The 19,021-nt window shown below is 39.4% G+C and overlaps 1 protein-coding gene across 2 annotated transcripts in view; it reads left to right on the top strand.

The window, feature by feature from the left end:
• Nucleotides 1-19,021, top strand: part of LOC122993650 (voltage-dependent R-type calcium channel subunit alpha-1E-like) — a 58,046-nt gene that overhangs the window by 24,247 nt on the left and 14,778 nt on the right. The window contains exons 6-21 of one of the 2 annotated variants that reach the window (XM_044367992.1): nt 2,400-2,503; nt 3,040-3,198; nt 5,610-5,800; nt 5,890-5,993; nt 6,082-6,197; nt 7,686-7,739; nt 9,454-9,534; nt 9,725-9,934; nt 10,087-10,199; nt 10,843-10,955; nt 11,084-11,215; nt 11,526-11,595; nt 12,010-12,127; nt 13,651-13,718; nt 13,851-13,885; nt 16,929-17,681. In XM_044367992.1, coding sequence (XP_044223927.1) covers nt 2,400-2,503; nt 3,040-3,198; nt 5,610-5,800; nt 5,890-5,993; nt 6,082-6,197; nt 7,686-7,739; nt 9,454-9,534; nt 9,725-9,934; nt 10,087-10,199; nt 10,843-10,955; nt 11,084-11,215; nt 11,526-11,595; nt 12,010-12,127; nt 13,651-13,718; nt 13,851-13,885; nt 16,929-17,681 — 2,421 coding nt within the window. Of the gene's footprint in view, nt 1-2,399; nt 2,504-3,039; nt 3,199-5,609; nt 5,801-5,889; nt 5,994-6,081; nt 6,198-7,685; nt 7,740-9,453; nt 9,535-9,724; nt 9,935-10,086; nt 10,200-10,842; nt 10,956-11,083; nt 11,216-11,525; nt 11,596-12,009; nt 12,128-13,650; nt 13,719-13,850; nt 13,919-16,928; nt 17,682-19,021 lie in introns of both variants that reach the window. The other variant, XM_044367990.1, reaches the window with a different exon arrangement.

Raw genomic sequence — 19,021 nt, 5'->3', positions numbered from 1 at the left:
CTCGCTCATTCACTCACTCACTCACTCACTCACTCACTCACTGAAGGACATTTACATGCACTGTAAAACCCAATTACTGCTAATAACCACATTCAGGTAATGGCAATTGTTTCGTAGCTTCATTAGTGCCTTGAAATAAGAGAAAGGAAACAGAATGACTTCATTGGTGTTTATTGTTTGTCTTGTTGATTAATTTACTTTAATTTAATTTGATATTCCACCACCACTAGCTGTGCTGCTGGCGGTGTGTAACTCTGACACATGCACAGAAACAAGATGCAGAAATTAAGAAACTAGACTAAGGTTTGTACATGCCATAGTAATTTGTAAGGTTGACATGTATGTTAATCGCCTATATCATGTTCAAAACATAACCTTAATCTGATTGAATAATAACTTAATAATAAGTATACATATAATAATCAATTGCAGTAATCTGAATATTGTCATAATCTCATTGTAATTGAATTATTCGTGTGTTTGCTAGTGTGTAAAGCCAGCTGTAGGGCTCACACTTGTCTGTTACATTTTTTACATATTAATTTTTTTAATTGAATTACTTTATTGCATTTTCAATTTGTCTGGAAAACATTTTGCATTTGTTATCATTTAATGTGCTCAATAAATAAATTTACTTGACGTTTTAGCAAATTTAGAGCATTTAGTTTGCTGTGCTAAATATTTGTGTTGATTTGTGTACCGATGTCTTCTGGAGAAGAACAGTTTTCTCCATGCAATTGGCTCATTAAACCTTTAAAGGAAATAAGCTGATTTCATGTGATTGGTCATTATTTAAGCTCACCCCAAATTCACCTGGTGATACAGCATCTTCCAGCTAATAATATAATCATCCTGCTTCAGCCACTTTTCCAGATTGCACCACTTTGCAGGATTTTGCTTGAACTCTTGAAAAACAATTGTACTTGCACCCAACTTCAGGAAATTAGATGCATCACTCGCTCACCTTGACTAATGCAGATGAAGTTTACCACCAAAAGCAAATCTCTGTGAAAACACTCCAGCATGATTAGCTCACATTTGAAAATATAAGTGTGAAAAGAAAATGTTCATACTTCAATGATCAATCATTACATCTGTTCTGATTTTCAGATTTGCTGTAACAGCATATCTTAAAAGTTGGCATGCACACGTTGTGGCGTCCATTATTGATGGTTAACTTTAAGAAAAAAGTCCTGCAATATTACGATATGCACAGTGAGCTTTGAACACTTTAAACAGTGTTTTCAGATTCATCTGCATAAGTGTGAACGTGGCCTCACTCATTCACTGGCTCACTCACTCACTCACTCACTCGGCCTCTCTCCCTCCCACTTCTTTCAGGAGAGATTCTGCGTGGGCCCACACTTGAGTTTCTGCCATGTGCTTTCTACCCCCTGCTCACATACACACACACACACACACACACACACAAACACACATTTATACCCTCCCCCACACTTCCCAACACTGTCCAAAGATTTTATCAGTTTGTATATTTGTATCAGTGTGTGTATGTGTGCTAGAGAGACACACAGAGACGGACAAATCTGGAAAATACTTATGATTTCTTGGGTAATTTTCACAACTCAATTAAAATATTACTTAGCAAATTAGCAGTTGATATTGAGCCTATCATCAGTGAAAGCATCCATGGTTACAGGTCACCAAATGAGCTCTGCTGATAATGAATTGAGATGCAAAATGTAGCTGGCTTATTGCAGATTTGTTCAAACACCACTTACAGATGTAATAGTTACAACACTTTTGTATAATATGTCATAATAGCAAAAATCTGCCTTTGTCATTACTACAAGAAACATTCAAATATAATTTCTGGTGTGTGTTGCTGAGCGATTGCCTGTGAAGAGCTCCTGTTGGTGAATGCTGTTTTTCAGTGTTTGTGTGTAGGAGGAGGGACATCAATGTGTGCGTGGGCAGATGTGAGTAGAGATGCCTGCCAGGTGTATGTGGCTGTGCATTCTTTGTCTCTCACTGTACAGTACAAGTCTGCAGCTGTAATACGCTAAATGGATATACTGTAGCACTCAATGGCTGTGCAGTTGTCTGCGTGGCGTCAAATCAGTTTATTATTTGCCTTTTTCCTTTACACATATTTGTTTGCCTTTAACCTATTCAATTTGTGAGACACCATGGACAAAAAACATTAACCTCAAGGAAGGAAAGAGGGGCTTTGTATCCAATTTACTAATGGATCCTTTTTTTTGTTTGTTTTTGTTATGTCCCTTTTGCAAATTTTCTGTTTTCTCCCAAACGTTTTCCATCACATATAATGATAGCTAACAAACAGATAACAATGTAGTCACTGTATAAAATATCGATGAGTCAAGTATATTGTATACATACTCAGTCTATGTGTGTGTGTGTGTGTTGTCCATCAGGATCCTGGCCACTGCTGGTGCCCACATGAACATCCCTGTAGACCTTCGGACCCTGAGGGCCGTGCGAGTGCTGAGACCGCTCAAACTCGTCTCCGGCATCCCCAGTGAGTCAGTTACTGATCTCTAATGTTTCGCTGTAATGGCAAACAAACGGGTATAATACTGCAAGTAACATCAGCATCAGCAGCAAGCATTGATATAATTTCCCCATTTAAAGAGATTAAACCCACTGCTGTATGTGCTACATTCAAAAGATAGTCATGCACAGCTTAAATATGTTAAAATACGTTGAGCAATATGTTGAAATGGCAGCCAATCTAGACATCCAATTACTAAATTTATAGTAGTAGTTACCGTCAGGTTACAGTAGTAATAAGTCTGCATACAGTTTAGTTCATCTAGATGCAGTGAGGAGCCTATATGTGCTCTGAAATCTCACCATGTTAGGAAAAGAATATATGTTAGTCAAGGTAACTGTTAAACAGTCTTTTGCAAACAAAATTGAGACAAACTGCACCACAATACAGTAGATTGCACAAACTAATATTTTGGACTTTTCATTTGTAAGCAAGAAAAAACAAACCTCACTGATGTTCTCTTTGAATCGATCGGATGCTCTTTTCTTTGTGGAAACTTTTAGGCCTGCAGATTGTCTTGAAGTCCATCATGAAGGCCATGATCCCGCTGCTCCAGATCGGCCTTCTCTTGTTCTTCGCCATCCTCATGTTTGCGATCATCGGCCTGGAGTTCTACAGCGGGAAGCTTCACCACACCTGCCTGCCGTCCGTCGACATCCTCGGTAGGATCCATACATACATCGGACCATCATTTTGTCTTGTAGATAACATCAGATCTACACTACACTTGAGTTTGAAAGGAGACAAATGTAGTGATATTCGAAACATTACTGTAAACAGCATGTTTTGGTATCAGGCGCTAAAGTAGTGTCTCCGCTCTCACTGTTTTGCCCTGACAACAACAAATGACAACAGTCATCACCCTCTCGTAGTAACTCTTGGAAGGCAGTCTGACATCCAACAGTTTGAGTGTTGGATAGATTTTGGCTTGACCACCTCACCATCTGTGAGCAGGTTTACCCCCTGTCCTAGGCGGCACCTGCTTCTATCACAATACCAATGCCTTTAGAAGAATGTTGTTCTGCTTTGTTGCTTTTGTTTTATTTAGGATTAACCACAGCTGGTGTGCCAGCAGGTATATGTGTAGTTTACTCATTGTTCTCAAACAGAGGGTGTGAACATCTTTGTTTGAGAAACTGAAGCTTTCATAGATTACAGTAGCAGAGAGCTCAGTGGTATTATTAGTTGTTGCTGGCTGATTTAGCTACTGCTTAATTAGTCAACAACTACTCTGTAATCACAAGCCACACCATAGCATTTACTGTCAGCGCCCAGCACGACTCAAAAATTGATTGAGATCTAAAATCTCAAGAATTTAGAGCAGGAAAAATAATTCCACCAATCCCTTAAAGGTAGAGTCAGTGATTCTGGAGAAAGCTTGTTGATATTTGAACTAAACACCCAAACAAATACACCCCTCGCTTCATGCTCCTTCAGAAGCTCCGCCCCCTGCATTCATGGACATGCATCGCCAAGGCGACGACCAAAAGAGAAATATGGCAGAATCCAGAGCAATGCATCAGCTGTAAAGTCACTTCTGTTCCTCTTACGCATTATCACCAACGGGAAAAAATTTCATCTCATGTGAGCCCAACAGTCCATCCACACTGTCCGCCTCTCTGCGGCCTCCCGACTTCTCACTCGACCCGCATTCAGCGTCTCTGTCCACAGAAGCAGCCGTCTGTCAGCTGAGAGGACAGCGGCCAGACAAACTGCCTTCACCAGGCTGACTGACAACAGAAATTTACTGAATCAAAATAGTTTGCATGTCGCCCCCACAGGGAGAAATGTCCTGCGCACGAGCACAAGTTGATTGTTGCTGTTGCTGATTGGCTGGAATAGTGTTATGTGGCTCGGTCCAAGTCATTTTGTCTGTTTCCCATTTACAGAGCCAGTGCTGTGTATGAACACCAATTTTTTTCAGCACACACACAGAACAGACAACTAGCAGACTGTGAGGAGATATTCGCTGAATTTGAGAAAAAGTGTGTTGAACAATCTTTCTCCAGAATCACTGACTCCAGCTTTAACTCTATAATGGGGCCCCAAAATTAAAAGTTTAAAGATTTCCACCTGACATATTTTAAGACATATATAAAGAATACTTTTCTTGTATTGTTTTTCCACTAAAAAGTTAAATTACCTCATTACAAATTCTTAAAATTTCAAATGATTCCTTCCCCCCCATTGAAAAATCCAGAAGCTATGAATATGCAAATATTTTTATTTCAAAAGATTAACTGCTGGACACAGTTTTTTTTCTTGTCACTGAAAAGTCCATCTTCAGGATTTTTGTAAGTTGCATATTGGACCATGACTGGCTTTTAAACTAGTTGTAGCTTTCGTGTTGAGAGTTGAATGAGAAGGTTGATATAATTCTCATGTCTGTACGCTAACAATGAAGCTACAGCTAGCAGCTGATTAGCTTAGTTTAAAATAACGTTGAGAACACGTTATATCTCGCTTGTTCAATCCATTTGTTATTTGTTTAAACAAACAAGATATAACATGTTAATGTAGCATCTGTAAGCTTTACAGATGTTGGTAAGCAGATTTTGTTACCTTTTTACAGAGCAGGGCTAGCAGTTTCCACCTGCTTCCAGTCTTTATGCTAAGCTAAGCTAACCAGCTGCTGGCTCCGGGTTAATATTGAACGGACAGATATGAGAGTGGTATCAATCTCGTCATCTAATTCTCGGAAAGAAAGTGAATAAGCATATTTCCCTAAATAATGAACTATTCCTTTAACTTAAAACTCCTGCCGTGTCAGAGGGTAGAGTTGATATCCTGTGATACCAGATGGTTGGCAAAAGCAAGACATGACTGGGGTGCGAGGCGTTAATGTATACTGCATGCATCATGACAGCATGTGGTGAAGATTCTGTGTATTGCGTTAATGAATCAGATTGGTCAAACACGGTATGATGTTTGACTAATCAATAGTATCCACAGGGAGGGTCAGCTGCAGTGGCTGACCCTCCCCGCCCAGACTAATACATGAATTTCTATTAGTCTGGACATTACTTATATATTTCTATCAACAGAAGACCATAATAGCTTTCTTTTTGCATAGACAATGAGACTGTCGACTCGTCCGAGTTGGCGTTCGCATGCGGAGTGAGGAAGTGTCCGGAGAGATACGACTGCAACGACACCTGGATCGGACCCAATGACGGCATCACCCAGTTCGACAACATCCTGTTTGCCGTTCTCACTGTCTTCCAGTGCATTACCATGGAGGGATGGACGGCCGTTCTCTATAATGTAAGTTCAAAGTTCAGTCGACAAACAAACCCCAGAAACATCATGTCGGTTGCTGCTGTATATGTGTAATATCTTGAATTTAATTTCAGACCAACGATGCTTTGGGCACCACATGGAACTGGATGTACTTCATTCCTCTCATCATTATTGGCTCGTTCTTTGTGCTGAACCTGGTGTTGGGTGTCTTGTCTGGGTGAGTATGACTCTTTCTATGTCTGTAATGTCGGTTTTTCTGTCTGTATTATGGATTATACGAGCAGCTTTTATGTTTCCCTTCTCAGAGAATTTGCTAAGGAGAGGGAGCGGGTGGAGAACAGGCGGGCCTTCATGAAGTTGCGCCGCCAGCAGCAGGTTGAGAGAGAACTGAACGGCTACCGAGCCTGGATAGACAGGGCAGGTACTGGGCAGCTTAACAATTTTACACACACTTATGATTTAGCTGCATGGAGGTTAACAGCAACATACAGTAGAAGCTTACAGTGAGATTGAGCAGGCAGGATTTTGTCTTGCTCAGGGATATTTTGATCAGACAGACAGATGTTTATGAGTTTCTCCTTTCACTCAAACTACCTTTAAATTCAGCTCACTAGCGGTGCTGTCAGCCCTACGGTATTTTATTCTGTATCAATTCAGACTTTTTCTCTATTATCACTATTTATAACCAGATGTGCAAAAGCCTTCAGACATACATGCGTAAAAAGTGCTCATGGATGAGCTGTGGATGACCCTCTCTTATGATTTCTTTCAGATTTTTTGTTTCACTTTTCCCACCATTACAGTTTATAAATGTATGATAACTTTAAAAGTAAAGCAACATAGAAAGCCTGACTGTGTGAATCAGTCCAAAGCAAGAAAAGAAATAGTTTGACATTTTGGGAAATACACTTATTCGCCTTCCTGTCGAGAGTTAGATGAGAAGATCGACACCACTTTCACGTCTGTACGGTGAATATGAAGCTACAGCCAGGAGTCAGTTTCTATAATCCCCTGCAAAGCCACAAATTGTCATTTTTACACCTTGGTTTGTGTACAGATTAAACAAATAAGATATAATGTATTAATGAGTGATCTTTAGAGGTGCTGGTAGATGTTTTTTTGAACTTTGGACAGAGCCAGGCTAGCTGTTTCCCTCTGTTTCCAGTCTTTATGCTAAGCTACGCTAACTGTCTCCTGGCTATAGCTTCATAGTTAGCAGGCACATGAGAGTGGTATCTCCAGGTATCTTCTCATCTAAGTTTCAACAAGAAAGTGAACTGTGTGTTTACCAAATGTTGAACTGCTCCATGAGACAGAATTAAGATGTATAGATACTGTATGATCTGATAGAATAATGTACCAGCGAAACGGTCAATCTTTTTTGCTGGCTGGTTTTGAAAAGCGATCGCCGCTCTGACTACAGACTCTTTCAGAGTTTTTGGACATCGAGTAGCTCTGTTGAGTTGCACACAAAGTGCTGTAATGGCAATCTACATCGCTAGTCTCCCACGCAAGTAGAGGGTGAGAAAAAGGTGATACTGACTCACTGACTTAAATTTGTGTGCATGTATATATGCGCATGCGTGCTGAAAGTGTTTGTGTGTTTACACGCGTGTGTACGTGAGAGAGCCGCTGTGCATATTCGTGCTTGCATAGATGTGGGTGAGTGTGGGAAGAGAGAGAGAAAAGGGAAAGAGAGAGATATTGAGAGAATATAAGAGAGAATAAGAGCTTTATCTGAAGAAGGTCATTCAAACCTCTGAAAGAACCATTTACATCAGTTTGGCCTCAGTTCCTGTAAATGTTTGCAGACATCTGAAAGAATACAACTCTGCAATGTATATTTTTCAATGTCTCATGATGAAAACAGATAGTTCTGTGTATAATCTCCAGTTTTATTGTATTACAGAGGAGGTAATGCTTGCAGAGGAGAATAAAAATTCAGGGAGATCGCCTTTAGATGGTAAGTTCACACACTTAAGATAACTAATTACATCTGTTGCTACTTACACCCATAGCTGTAATTATTACAAGTTATACGATGGCCGCAGAAAATACTCCTTCTAATTGGATTAACTGGTGTCTGTTAAAACCTCAGACATGTGAAATATACTTCCAGTAACAGTTTTAACCACGTCTCTAAATCATTGTGCAAGCTGTAGGTAACCATAGCAACATGTGCCATGCTACATTTCAAATAACAGTAACTCTCACTGGTGAAATTAACTTGACCATGGGCTAAATTGACCACAAAAACACTTTTAAAATGCTAATTTGAATGTTTTTTTTCCTTTGATAAGTTGCCATGGACTAAGGGTGCTAATATATTCTAGTGTCTTGGTATAAAAATAATGGAAAATAATTAAATTTATGTACTGAGGGTTTAATCTTGGTGATTGACTGACACCCCCACATGCACTCCAACTGAATTTATATTGCATGTATTTTCTGCTACAGCACACATATCTGCTCTGTAAATCACTTGTCATGTGTTCTCCTTAAATCATAAACTGAAAGGAAAAATTTTATATTTTATATATTTTTGGTTTTATGATGACGCCCCCTAGTTTTGGATTCATTTGTTGGAATACTGTTAGTTCTCTGCACAGATGGAGATCTATCTATGTTTCCATACAGCCAATCAAATTGCTTAATTTGAAACCATATTTGCATAAAGCAGTAATGACTAACAGCCAGACAGCAGCCTCAGACTCTGAACAACAACCCAGATTAGCTTTCCTGCTAAAGTCTCCTTCTTATCTAACTTATAAATATTAACACATGTCTTGTCCTGCACCTTAGCTTGTAGAACGAGCGACCTGAACAAACATTCGGTGAGGAAAAGTGTTCAAAACCACTGCGAGCAGCACATTGTCTGCCCATGACTTGTACTGTATACAGCTCGGAAAGTTTGTTTACTTTGTACCTCGTTCTCCTGCTGGAGCTCAGCCTGCCAGCTGCTGTCAATCAAACACAGACACCAACATGCTCCTCCAGACGGCTGAGACGAAAATTAGTATTCATGATATTTCCCTAAAGACCTTTTTTCCATCCTTTTGATAATAAAAAATGATTGACAGCACATTTTTAAAAACTGCAAGGAGGAATGCCAACATGCGATAGCAGTTGGACTTTAAGTGATCCAGTTACTTTGAGAAAGCTTGAGACATGAGGACACAGATCTTTATCAGGAAAAACTTTAGACATGGAGCATTTCTTTTCTTTCCTCTGCTATTTGTAGCAACAATATATTTGAAATTTTGCATGTAAACACAATACTTGAAATTATATATAGTAGATGTGTATATATATATATGCATATGGTTAATGTTTTACTTTTTGTTTTGTATACTATATGTGTTACAAGAAGATGTCCTGTTATATCATTGTTTTTTCTATGTCTGATATGTAGTAAAGTCTCGAAATCCCATGTAACTTACTATGAGTGGCCATGTCCATTATTAATGTCTATTTTTTTCACATTGTGTGCATTTTTTTTTCATTCAGTGATCAAAGGCAAGGATTAATCTAATGACAAATGACACCACATATCAAAATAACTTGTGTACATCAGCAGGAATTATTAAGTCATTTGTTGTTTTCATTTCATTTGCAATTTTTCGAAATTCAGCCACTGAGAAATTTGGTAAACTTGAGTTTTTTGTGGAACATTTTAGTGCTAAAGAGAGCCAGTAAGAAGACTGGTCCACGGAGAGGAGCTCCAGGAGATGACAAGTATATGGACATGTCTACTGCCAGTGAGTGACAAACTTTAAAATTACTTTACAGCTTCTTCCTCCTTTCTTAATATCACCTTTTTCTGGGCAGTTAAGTTACTGACATACTATATATTTTATCCACATTTTACCAGTTCTTCAACCTCCTGCTCTGTTGTGGTTGAACTTGTCTTTTTTTCCTCTCCTCTGATTTTCTCTTGTTCTCTCTCAGGCATGTCGCGATCGAGGATGAACTTCCGCAGCGGCCGTCGTGGACCTGCTGCGTACCTGAGGCGTAAAGAGCGCATGTTACGCATCTCCATCCGCCGCATGGTGAAGACAGACACTTTCTACTTGATGGTGCTCAGTCTGGTGGCTCTCAACACCATCTGTGTGGCCATCGTCCACCACAACCAGCCCGACTGGCTGACCATCTTCCTCTGTAGGTTTCACTTTGTACCGTTTTTTTTTTTTTTTTAATGACTTGCTACTTGAGGAATAATCCAGGTCATGTCTCATAAATGCTTTGTCTTTGGCAGATAAATGCCTCATCCTACTTTGATTTAATTGCTTTTTTTGTTTTCTCATCTCCAGACTATGCAGAGTTTGTTTTCCTGGGGCTGTTTCTGGCTGAGATGTTTTTGAAAATCTATGGTCTGGGTTTCCGGCTGTACTTCCATTCATCTTTCAACTGCTTCGACTGTGGGGTGAGATCATTCCTCTCTTATTCTGCCTCCATATTACACTAGAAAAGTAAAAACTGACTCAAAGTTATTCTGTTTTACATCACAAATGAAAAAGCTGAATATCTTGTGCAAAATTAGGAATTTGGGTCATCTTAATAACCTCTTGTCAGACATGTTTTTTAATTTTTTTTACCAGCCTATATCTGTCACATACATAAATACTGTTTAATATCAAGGGAAAAATAAGAAAAAACAAAAAAAAGGGGGAAGGGGGGTGGGGGGTGGGAGCAATTGAAAACATGTACACATGAATTGGATTAATCCAATTTTGAAAATAGGACAGAAAAGGTTGCCAAAGCCCTCTGGTTGATCCTTGAATCGTATGCTTCAGCTGTTCTATAGGTTGTTTAGCTGTGATCTTTAAATCCTCCAGGACCACGCTGTACTGTATATGACTGTATATGACTGTCAAAGGCTTAAGATCAATAATTGTGCCACATACACGTCCTTACATGTCTAAAACATATGGCAGTGGGTGTCTTAATCACACCCATATCTCTTAGGCATTTCTCCTCTGCTCCTGATTTTTTTTTTTTTTTTGCTGCTGGTCAGATGGAGCCTGTAAGTCATTTTTTATGTTATATGTGTCTGATGTGTTTTGTAGGTTATCGTTGGCAGCATCTTTGAGGTGGTTTGGGGTTTCTTCCGGCCTGGCATGTCATTTGGCATCAGTGTACTGAGGGCACTGAGATTACTGAGAATCTTCAAGATCACCAAGTAAGTCGGACAGCAGGACTGTTCACATGAAAAACACAACATTTCAGCTAAACTAGGCCCGGGTTGTAGAGTAGTAGCACTTTTATAGATCTCTGTTGAAAAGGACACGTGTTATTTCTTTCTGTCAGATACTGGGCCTCTCTCAGGAACCTGGTTGTGTCCCTCATGAGCTCCATGAAGTCCATTATCAGCCTGCTTTTTCTTCTCTTCCTCTTTATTGTGGTGTTTGCTCTGCTGGGGATGCAGCTTTTTGGAGGAAGGTAAGAGAGCCGTCAGAATATCTTCACCTCTCAGACATCAAAGACAAATCTTTGTTCTGTTCTTGATCTGTTGGTGCCGATTTTCACTGCATATTTGACCCACATATCAGATCATACCACAGTGTTAAAACAGTATCTACAACCTGCTATTTGAACAGCCGTTTCTTCAATGGCGTCTTTGATGGAGAGGAGAGGAAATGACATGTCCGGATGAAAATAGCTCTGCATCCTCCTCCTCTCCTCTTCTTCTTCCTCCTCCTATTCTTCCTTGGTCATATCTGACCCTGCTTTCTATCTGCTTTCCCTCTAGGTTCATCTTTGAAGATTACACTCCCACCAACTTTGACACGTTTCCAGCTGCCATCATGACAGTGTTTCAGGTTTGGCTCCCACAGATCCCCTCATTCTGCCTGCTCTCCATGACACATTGCACCCTGGGATATTTCTCACCCCAGGCGCAGATTAAACAACTCTGCTCACTCGCTCTCCACCCCCTGCCTCCGCTATCTTCCCACACATCCATGCACACATATGCGCACATGAATATCAGACAAGTGAAACGTGAACGAATCCACATCAGATCTGCTATAAAACCAACCACGCTATGATAGAGTGTTTTGATCCGCATATATAGTAATTAGCTTTCTTGCTGCCATTTTTAATACTACATCTTGAACTGGTTTGTAGACATGGCATATGTCTCCTGTTTGGTGTATTTTTAGGCTAATGTTCCCTTAAATCAAATATGAGCAGTGTAATTAATAATGCTAAATATTCTATGATTTTGCCCACAGATTTTGACTGGTGAGGACTGGAACGAGGTGATGTATAATGGGATCCGCTCGCAGGGTGGCGTGCAGTATGGCATGTGGTCATCGATCTACTTCATAGTGCTTACCCTGTTTGGAAATTGTATCCTTCCTTTTATAAAACTGCTACACCTGTACGCGATCAGCAGTTGAGGAGGTATTCAAATCCTTTACTTAAATAAAAATAGCAAAATCACGGTGTAAAACTACTCCATCACAAGCAAAGTTTTACTTGATTAAAAGTATATAGTAAGTATGATGAGCAAAGTAAAAGTACTCATTATGCTGCCGAGAGGTCTCTGTCAGAGTTACTGTATATAATATTTTACTAGGTTATTGTTACAGCTGCATAAACTACAGAATTGTAATGTTATAGCTAATTTTAAATACTTTATACAGTGTTCAGTAGTTAAATTAATAACATAACATCATATTTTACACAATGATTATGTATTTTGTGTGTAAAATCTTGAATTACATTATGGGAAATATGCTTCTTTCTTGCCAAGAGTTGATGAGAAGCTCAATACCACTTTCACGTCTGTATGTTAAATATGAAACTGGAGCCAGCAGCCAGTTAGCCTAGTTTAGCACAAAGACTGGGAACAGGTGGAAACAGCTGGCCTCTGTTCAAACGTAACAAAATCTGCCTACCAGCAATTCTAAAGCTTCCTAATTAGAACATTTTATCTTGTTTGTTTAATGCATATAAAAGCCAAAGTATAAAAATGACAATTTGTCGCTAAGCTAAGCTAACCAGCTACAGGCTAATCTTCATATTTAGTGTACAGATGTGGAGCTATAGAAAAAAAAGTACAATATTTGCTTTTGAAAATGAAGAATGAAGTATAAAGTAGCAGACAATAGAAATGCTAAAATAAAGTATAAGTACCTCAAAAATGAACTTAAGTGCATTACTTGAGTAAAGGTACATTCCACCACCGTACACTGTATACCTGTATAAACCAGCCCATACATTTCAAATGCATGGAGCGAGGGCTGAAAAATACTGTGAGTGTCTGTGAACCTTCAGGGGACTACATCTGCTCAAAATTTTGAGCATCAAAGTTCATTCTTGACCTTTGGGATCACTATGTCAAATAATCTCCACCCTTACCCGAGGTCTGTTTACCAGCTGTTTTTGAGCTTTCAACCATATCTCCTGGTCAGCGACTAGAGCTGGTTCAGATGTTGTCATGTGACCAAAGTGTGGAACGTTGGTCATGTAATAACAAGTGGTCGTATATGGGGAACACTGAGGGGAAAACTACATCAGTGAAACTGTAAGGACCGTGGACAAGAGACTGAACACTAGAAACAGCATCAACTGGGAAGGGGTCACAGGTCATCGACCAATATTCAGATTAAGGAGGCCATTCTCATCCAACGCCAGAAATGAGTTATCATTATTTATCAGAGGTTATCATGTGACCTGAGCAATTTCTATTCACTGATGAACAAAAAAAGCTAGTAAATGTACCTTGAGATAAGATTATTTTGTTGTGCATACTCAATACTAATAACATACTAAATCTATTTCAATCTGATCAGTATACATTCATGTAAGAAAAATCCTGACCGGTTCCCAAACTTTAGTGTATTTGTTCTTAACTGCCTTTATGACAGACACACTGCTCAACGTCTTCTTGGCCATCGCTGTGGATAATCTGGCCAACGCACAGGAGCTGACAAAGGTTTACACTGTTTTGATCCCTGTTTTGCCATTTTACAGATAAAATAATCTATTTTTGTTGTGTATGTCGTCATTAAAGTAGGATACTACTTTTCTAGTCAGTAAATCTGTATACTTGTTTTGTTTGTGTCAGGATGAAGAGGAGGAAGAGGAGTTCTTCAACCAGAGGTACGCCAGAGGAAGAGATGGCTTGATATCTGAGTAAGTTATTGGTTAACAGCTAAAAAAATGTTTTGGATGAGATACCCAGAGCATTCACAGCCCTTAAGTAGTTCTTAGAAACTCTCTCCAGTGTTTGACAGTTTCTCAAATCAACTCTCCTCTTGAGCAAAAGAAAAAAAATAGAATTGGATTGATAATCACGTCACGATTGCTCAAACAGTTTTGTCTTTTTGCAGCAGGCATAAGTAAGTGAAATACTTACTTAAGATGTGGATGCTGATGGAGGTTCACACTTTGATCATCAAACTACTTATCTGATTGGAGAGGAGATGTCAAGAAATCAATCAGGGATTAACCAATAACATCAATATTTCTACAATATTATTGATTGTGGGCACAGAGAGCCAGGTGTAGGTGTAACTGGCGAATGTTAAACAGTATTTTACTCAGTTCCTTCAGTTGCATGGTGAATGCAAACTTGGAAAGGCATGTTTTAGGCCTTGTCGTGACAGCTATGAATGTGTATTGAATGTGCCTGATCAAAAAGCATGACCCTCTACAGACAGCATTACTGAAACTCCCTCTGTGACTGTCTAGGCCTGTGATTTGTAACAGGCAGCCTCTTTTGTTAATGAGAGAAGTAATTCCTCACCGACTTCCCTCCTCTCGGTGACCTGTTGGCCTTCCTACAGGTCTAATGATCCAGTAAATTGAACAGAGGAGGGCAGGAGGTGTTTTTCAAAGGCTTTGGGAACGTGTCACTCTACTGGGAGGAGACACACTTTGGAGTGTGTCAGATTTTGGCTTAGATCCCTACTAATGACTCCACGCTGATCACACAGATTTGTTATTATAGGGAGATAAAAAACTACTACGTGACCATCAGGGGCATTAGTGACCGTTTCCTACAACAGCCATTGCTGAAGTGTACTTGAATGTACTGCAGGGACACACGAGTGTCTTATCTGGAGCACTGACATGGCTTGCTTAAGGACTGTACTCATTATTTTGCATGTTTTAACCCATTAATTACAAACTTTGTATATTTATATTTTTCAATGATCTTGGTAGATCATTTTTTTATCAATCTATAGGCATATCTTCATACCAGTACTACATGAAAATCAACATGCAGAGCCTTGAAAATTGCTTCAGTAATTTTTTGTCGGCTTAATTTTTTCTCATCAAAGTTATGTTTTCATTTTGTGAAGTTCAGTGATTGGTAAAAATTCTCCACCTTGTTGGTACATTCACTGGTAAAATCAAACCTCAGATAAACTATTACTGTTGGGTAAATTATTTAAGAGCCTTTCAGGAGCCAATGTTCAAGTCTCAGATGTTTGAAGTTACCTAAAAACACCTGAACACACCAACAAGAAAGTGTTTATAAAAGAGTTTCTTGCAACAAGTGAAAATAACTTCCAAAAGGAAGATGACAAACGTTCACTATGATGAATTTCTGATCCAAAGTGTTTTAAGTCTCTGCAAGTTGATTTTTAAATCACATTTAAAAAGGATAAACACCAGTACTTTCCCTAAAAACCTATGGCATGGTTACCAGGAGTAAAAAATAATATGTGGTTTGTAATTAATAAACTAAAACATGCAACAAAAAACCCACCCAAACTCAAATAATTGATTACAAAAACAGGTAGCCTAACTGACTCTAGTTGTGACACTGAATGTATCATTTGTCTGTTACATATTTAAATGTTAGTCCTGTATGTGTTGCAGCTATCAAGATGCAGATTTTGATGTGTATTGCAGTGTTTTGCTGGTTCCATCACGTTGTCTTGTTTTATGCCTGTTAATGTGGCACTGACCAAAATGTTGTGTATCATGACATTCGGTCATCACTGAAAACTATTTTAACCTACGTATTGTAAGTTTGAACATATTTAATGGTATAAAATTGCTTTTCCTTTTAAATTAAACCTCTATTATTCATCATAAAGTATGATTTCAGGCCCTTCTACACCTAAATTGGATAACCTTCACATAAAGTTTGCTTCCTCTGGACATATTTCGGACTGTGCCACAACAAATGTTCTGTGTATGTTGTAAAACACTAATGTCTTGTTTTCAAATAATCACTCATTGATTACATGGACAACAAAAGAATCTGAATACCAGTAAGTAAAATTGTATGTATCTCTGTCACTCAAAATTCCTCTCCTGAGTTTCCTTAATCAATTATTGAGATTAATTTTTTTAGATGTTATACTATGTTCGTACTTTAACCCTGCACCTCCCCTCTTTTGTTCTTGTGGGTTTCATTTTTCTCTTTTTCTTTTTATCTGTCCTTACCTCACAGGTATCTTCATTTTTTTATTTTTTGATGTCTTTAGCTTGAAGTATTTTGCATATTTTTCCATAGGAAATTATTTGTGTTACTTTACTGTTACAACTAACATTATGTATTAAAAGGACTGTCCTTTTCTTACAAGTTTCAGTTGTTTGAGTATTTGTTGTACAACTGGTATGCTATATGAACAGTAGTCTTAATTTTTTTTCTTTTGGAAAAAAAATTGCTTTCTTGCAAATGGTTAGATGAAGATTGATGCCACTGTCATGTCTGTCTGTTCAATAAGAAGCCGGTTAGTTTAGCATGAAGACTTGAAACAGCTAGCCTTGCTCTGTCCAACAAATCACCTCTAAAGCTCAATGATTAACACTTTATATCATGTTGGTTCAATTATACAAAAACCAAAGTGGAAAAACAACACTTTGTGGTTTTATTGGGGGTTATGTGTGTGACTATTTGATCCCTGCAAGGTTGCCAGGCAACCAGCTGAGACTCCAGGAAGTCACTGCACCCAGTCAAGAAATAGTCCTGCATATAACACCTTACCTTAGGACAGTGCTAGGCCAGCTGTTTCTCACCTTTATGTTCTGTATGCTAAGCTAAGCTATGACATGTGAGTGGCATCAATCTTCTCATCTTACTCCCAGCAAGGCAGCAAATAAGCAAATTTTCCAAAATGTCAAATTATGCCTTTAAATGTGTGATGCCAATAAATAGTGATGTCATGTATATTGTGCTCCTTAGTGGGAGAAGAAGACCCTACCTATACAGGAAACGGGCGATCCACCGAGGCCGACCAGCTTTCCCAGAAGAGGCAGAGGGGGTGCCAGGAGCCGCAGACGAGCAGCCGCTCAATGGCTCCAACGCCTTCGCCAAACGCCGTGAGAGGAGGAGAAAAGTTAACATGTCAGTGTGGGAGCAGAGGGCCAACCAGCTACGCAAACGTCGCCAGATGGCGAGCAAAGAGGAGCTGTTCAGCAGCCCCACAGAAGACACGGCCGAAACTCCCACCATTGCCCACCACTCTACGCTTTCCCCAGAGGCCAGCCCGGCTCACCTGCCTGAGTCACCCATGTCTGTGGGGATGCCCCTCCCCGAGCCCCCGATGTCCATATCCATCCCCATGCCTGAGCCTCCGGCTGCTGAGCCTCTGGTAAACCTGACTGAGGAGAAAACTGGAGGAGCCAACCACCGGACTACAGGCGGGGGCAGGCACAGGATGGCCCGCAAGTTCAGGCCCAGTCAGGGGCCGGACGAAGGGGCGCGGCACAGACGCCACCGTCACCGAGAGGCTCGCCCTGAGGCCAAGAGTCTGGACTATGCCCAAGCGCCACATGAGGTGCCACAAGTCAGACGAGCGCTCAGCCAAGAGAGGAAGATAGATGAGAGGGAAGAGAAGGAAGACAGAGAGGAGAGAGCAGACGTAGAAGGAGTCCAGGATGATTGTGGAACGTGCATCGTCAACCCGTATGCAGACGTTGGAGAAGACCGTAGCAGGTAAGACTGTTCTCTTAAATTATATATTATTCAAAAATATTTCAAAAGTGGGATTAGAAGGTCCAACACGCTCTCATGAAGTAGTATATTTCACCATCTTTTTCTCATTGTATAGTTATTTGATAACAGCTCATTTGATCTGAAAGGTCACTGGATATTTTCCCTCTGAAAGAGAATTGCAACTTTTAATCTTTATGTTTTTTCATGTCTTAAGTCCATCTCAAAATATTACTCACATGCCCAAATGTCCATTGAAATAGTTGTTAGTTCTTTCTAATGCTCCAATAGAGGAGAAGGGAACAAAGTACACTCCTTTCATGCAAAAATGCATTCAAAGTTTATCTGAAGTTATTGAATCTTCAGCAGTCCCCAAAACCTTTAAAAACCTCAAATCAAGTGTGTATTTTCCAATGGTACTATCTTTTTAGGACAAAATTCAGACTTTTTGTTTTCCCGAACCGTGTTTCCTTGGGAAAGGGAATTTTGAACTTTGAAGAAAGTAATATTAGAAGATGGAAGATGTTCTCTTATTTTGTCTATCTTTAGCTGAACCTTGGAAAGCATTTTTGCACAGAACGAGGTCTGTTGATTTTGTTCCTCATCACCTCTTTTGACATTGTATTAGCAAGGGACCTCTTCACAGCCCGTATGGAGAGGAGGAACAATTACTGTGAACAATATGTCTTGAAATGTTCATATGGGCAAGTGAGTATCGTTTTAAGACAGACTTGAAAAAATGTGAACCTTTAAAAGAAAACAAGACTACAGCCATGCTAGCATGCTCACAATGACAATGCTAACATGGTGATGTTTAGCAGGTTTAATGTTTACTGTTTTTATCTTCTTAGTTTAGTATTTTAGCATGCTTACATTTGCTAATTACTGTAGCACTAAACACAAAGTATAGTTGAGGTTGATGGGAAGGTCATTAATTTTGCAGATATTCAGACTTAAACCAAAGTATTGGACGAACTGATATTTTGACCTGATGTTGCGCTAGATGAAAAGTCAGGGGATCACCAGAGTTATTACAGTTCATCTTGAGAGAAACATGAATATGTGTACCAAAATTTCGTGGCAATCCATTCAGTAAAACATTTCACTCACAACTTTAATTGTCAATCTCATGGTGGTGCTGGAGGAAAAGTCAAGGATTCATTAGGATTCATCCTCTGGGAACCATTAATGTCTGTGCAAAATTTCATGGCAATCTATTCAATGCTTACTGAAATATTTCAGTCAGGATCAAAGTTGTGGGCCAACTGACTTTGCTATCTATAGAGCCACGCTGCTAGTATCGCTAAAAATATAGAGAGACTACAAGGGAGGATGTTATCCAG

The sequence above is a fragment of the Thunnus albacares genome, chromosome 12 (assembly GCF_914725855.1).
Source record: "Thunnus albacares chromosome 12, fThuAlb1.1, whole genome shotgun sequence".
Taxonomy (NCBI): Eukaryota; Metazoa; Chordata; class Actinopteri; order Scombriformes; family Scombridae; genus Thunnus; species Thunnus albacares.
The sequence above is the reverse complement of the archived record's forward strand: the minus strand, read 5'-3'. Positions and strand labels throughout refer to the sequence as shown.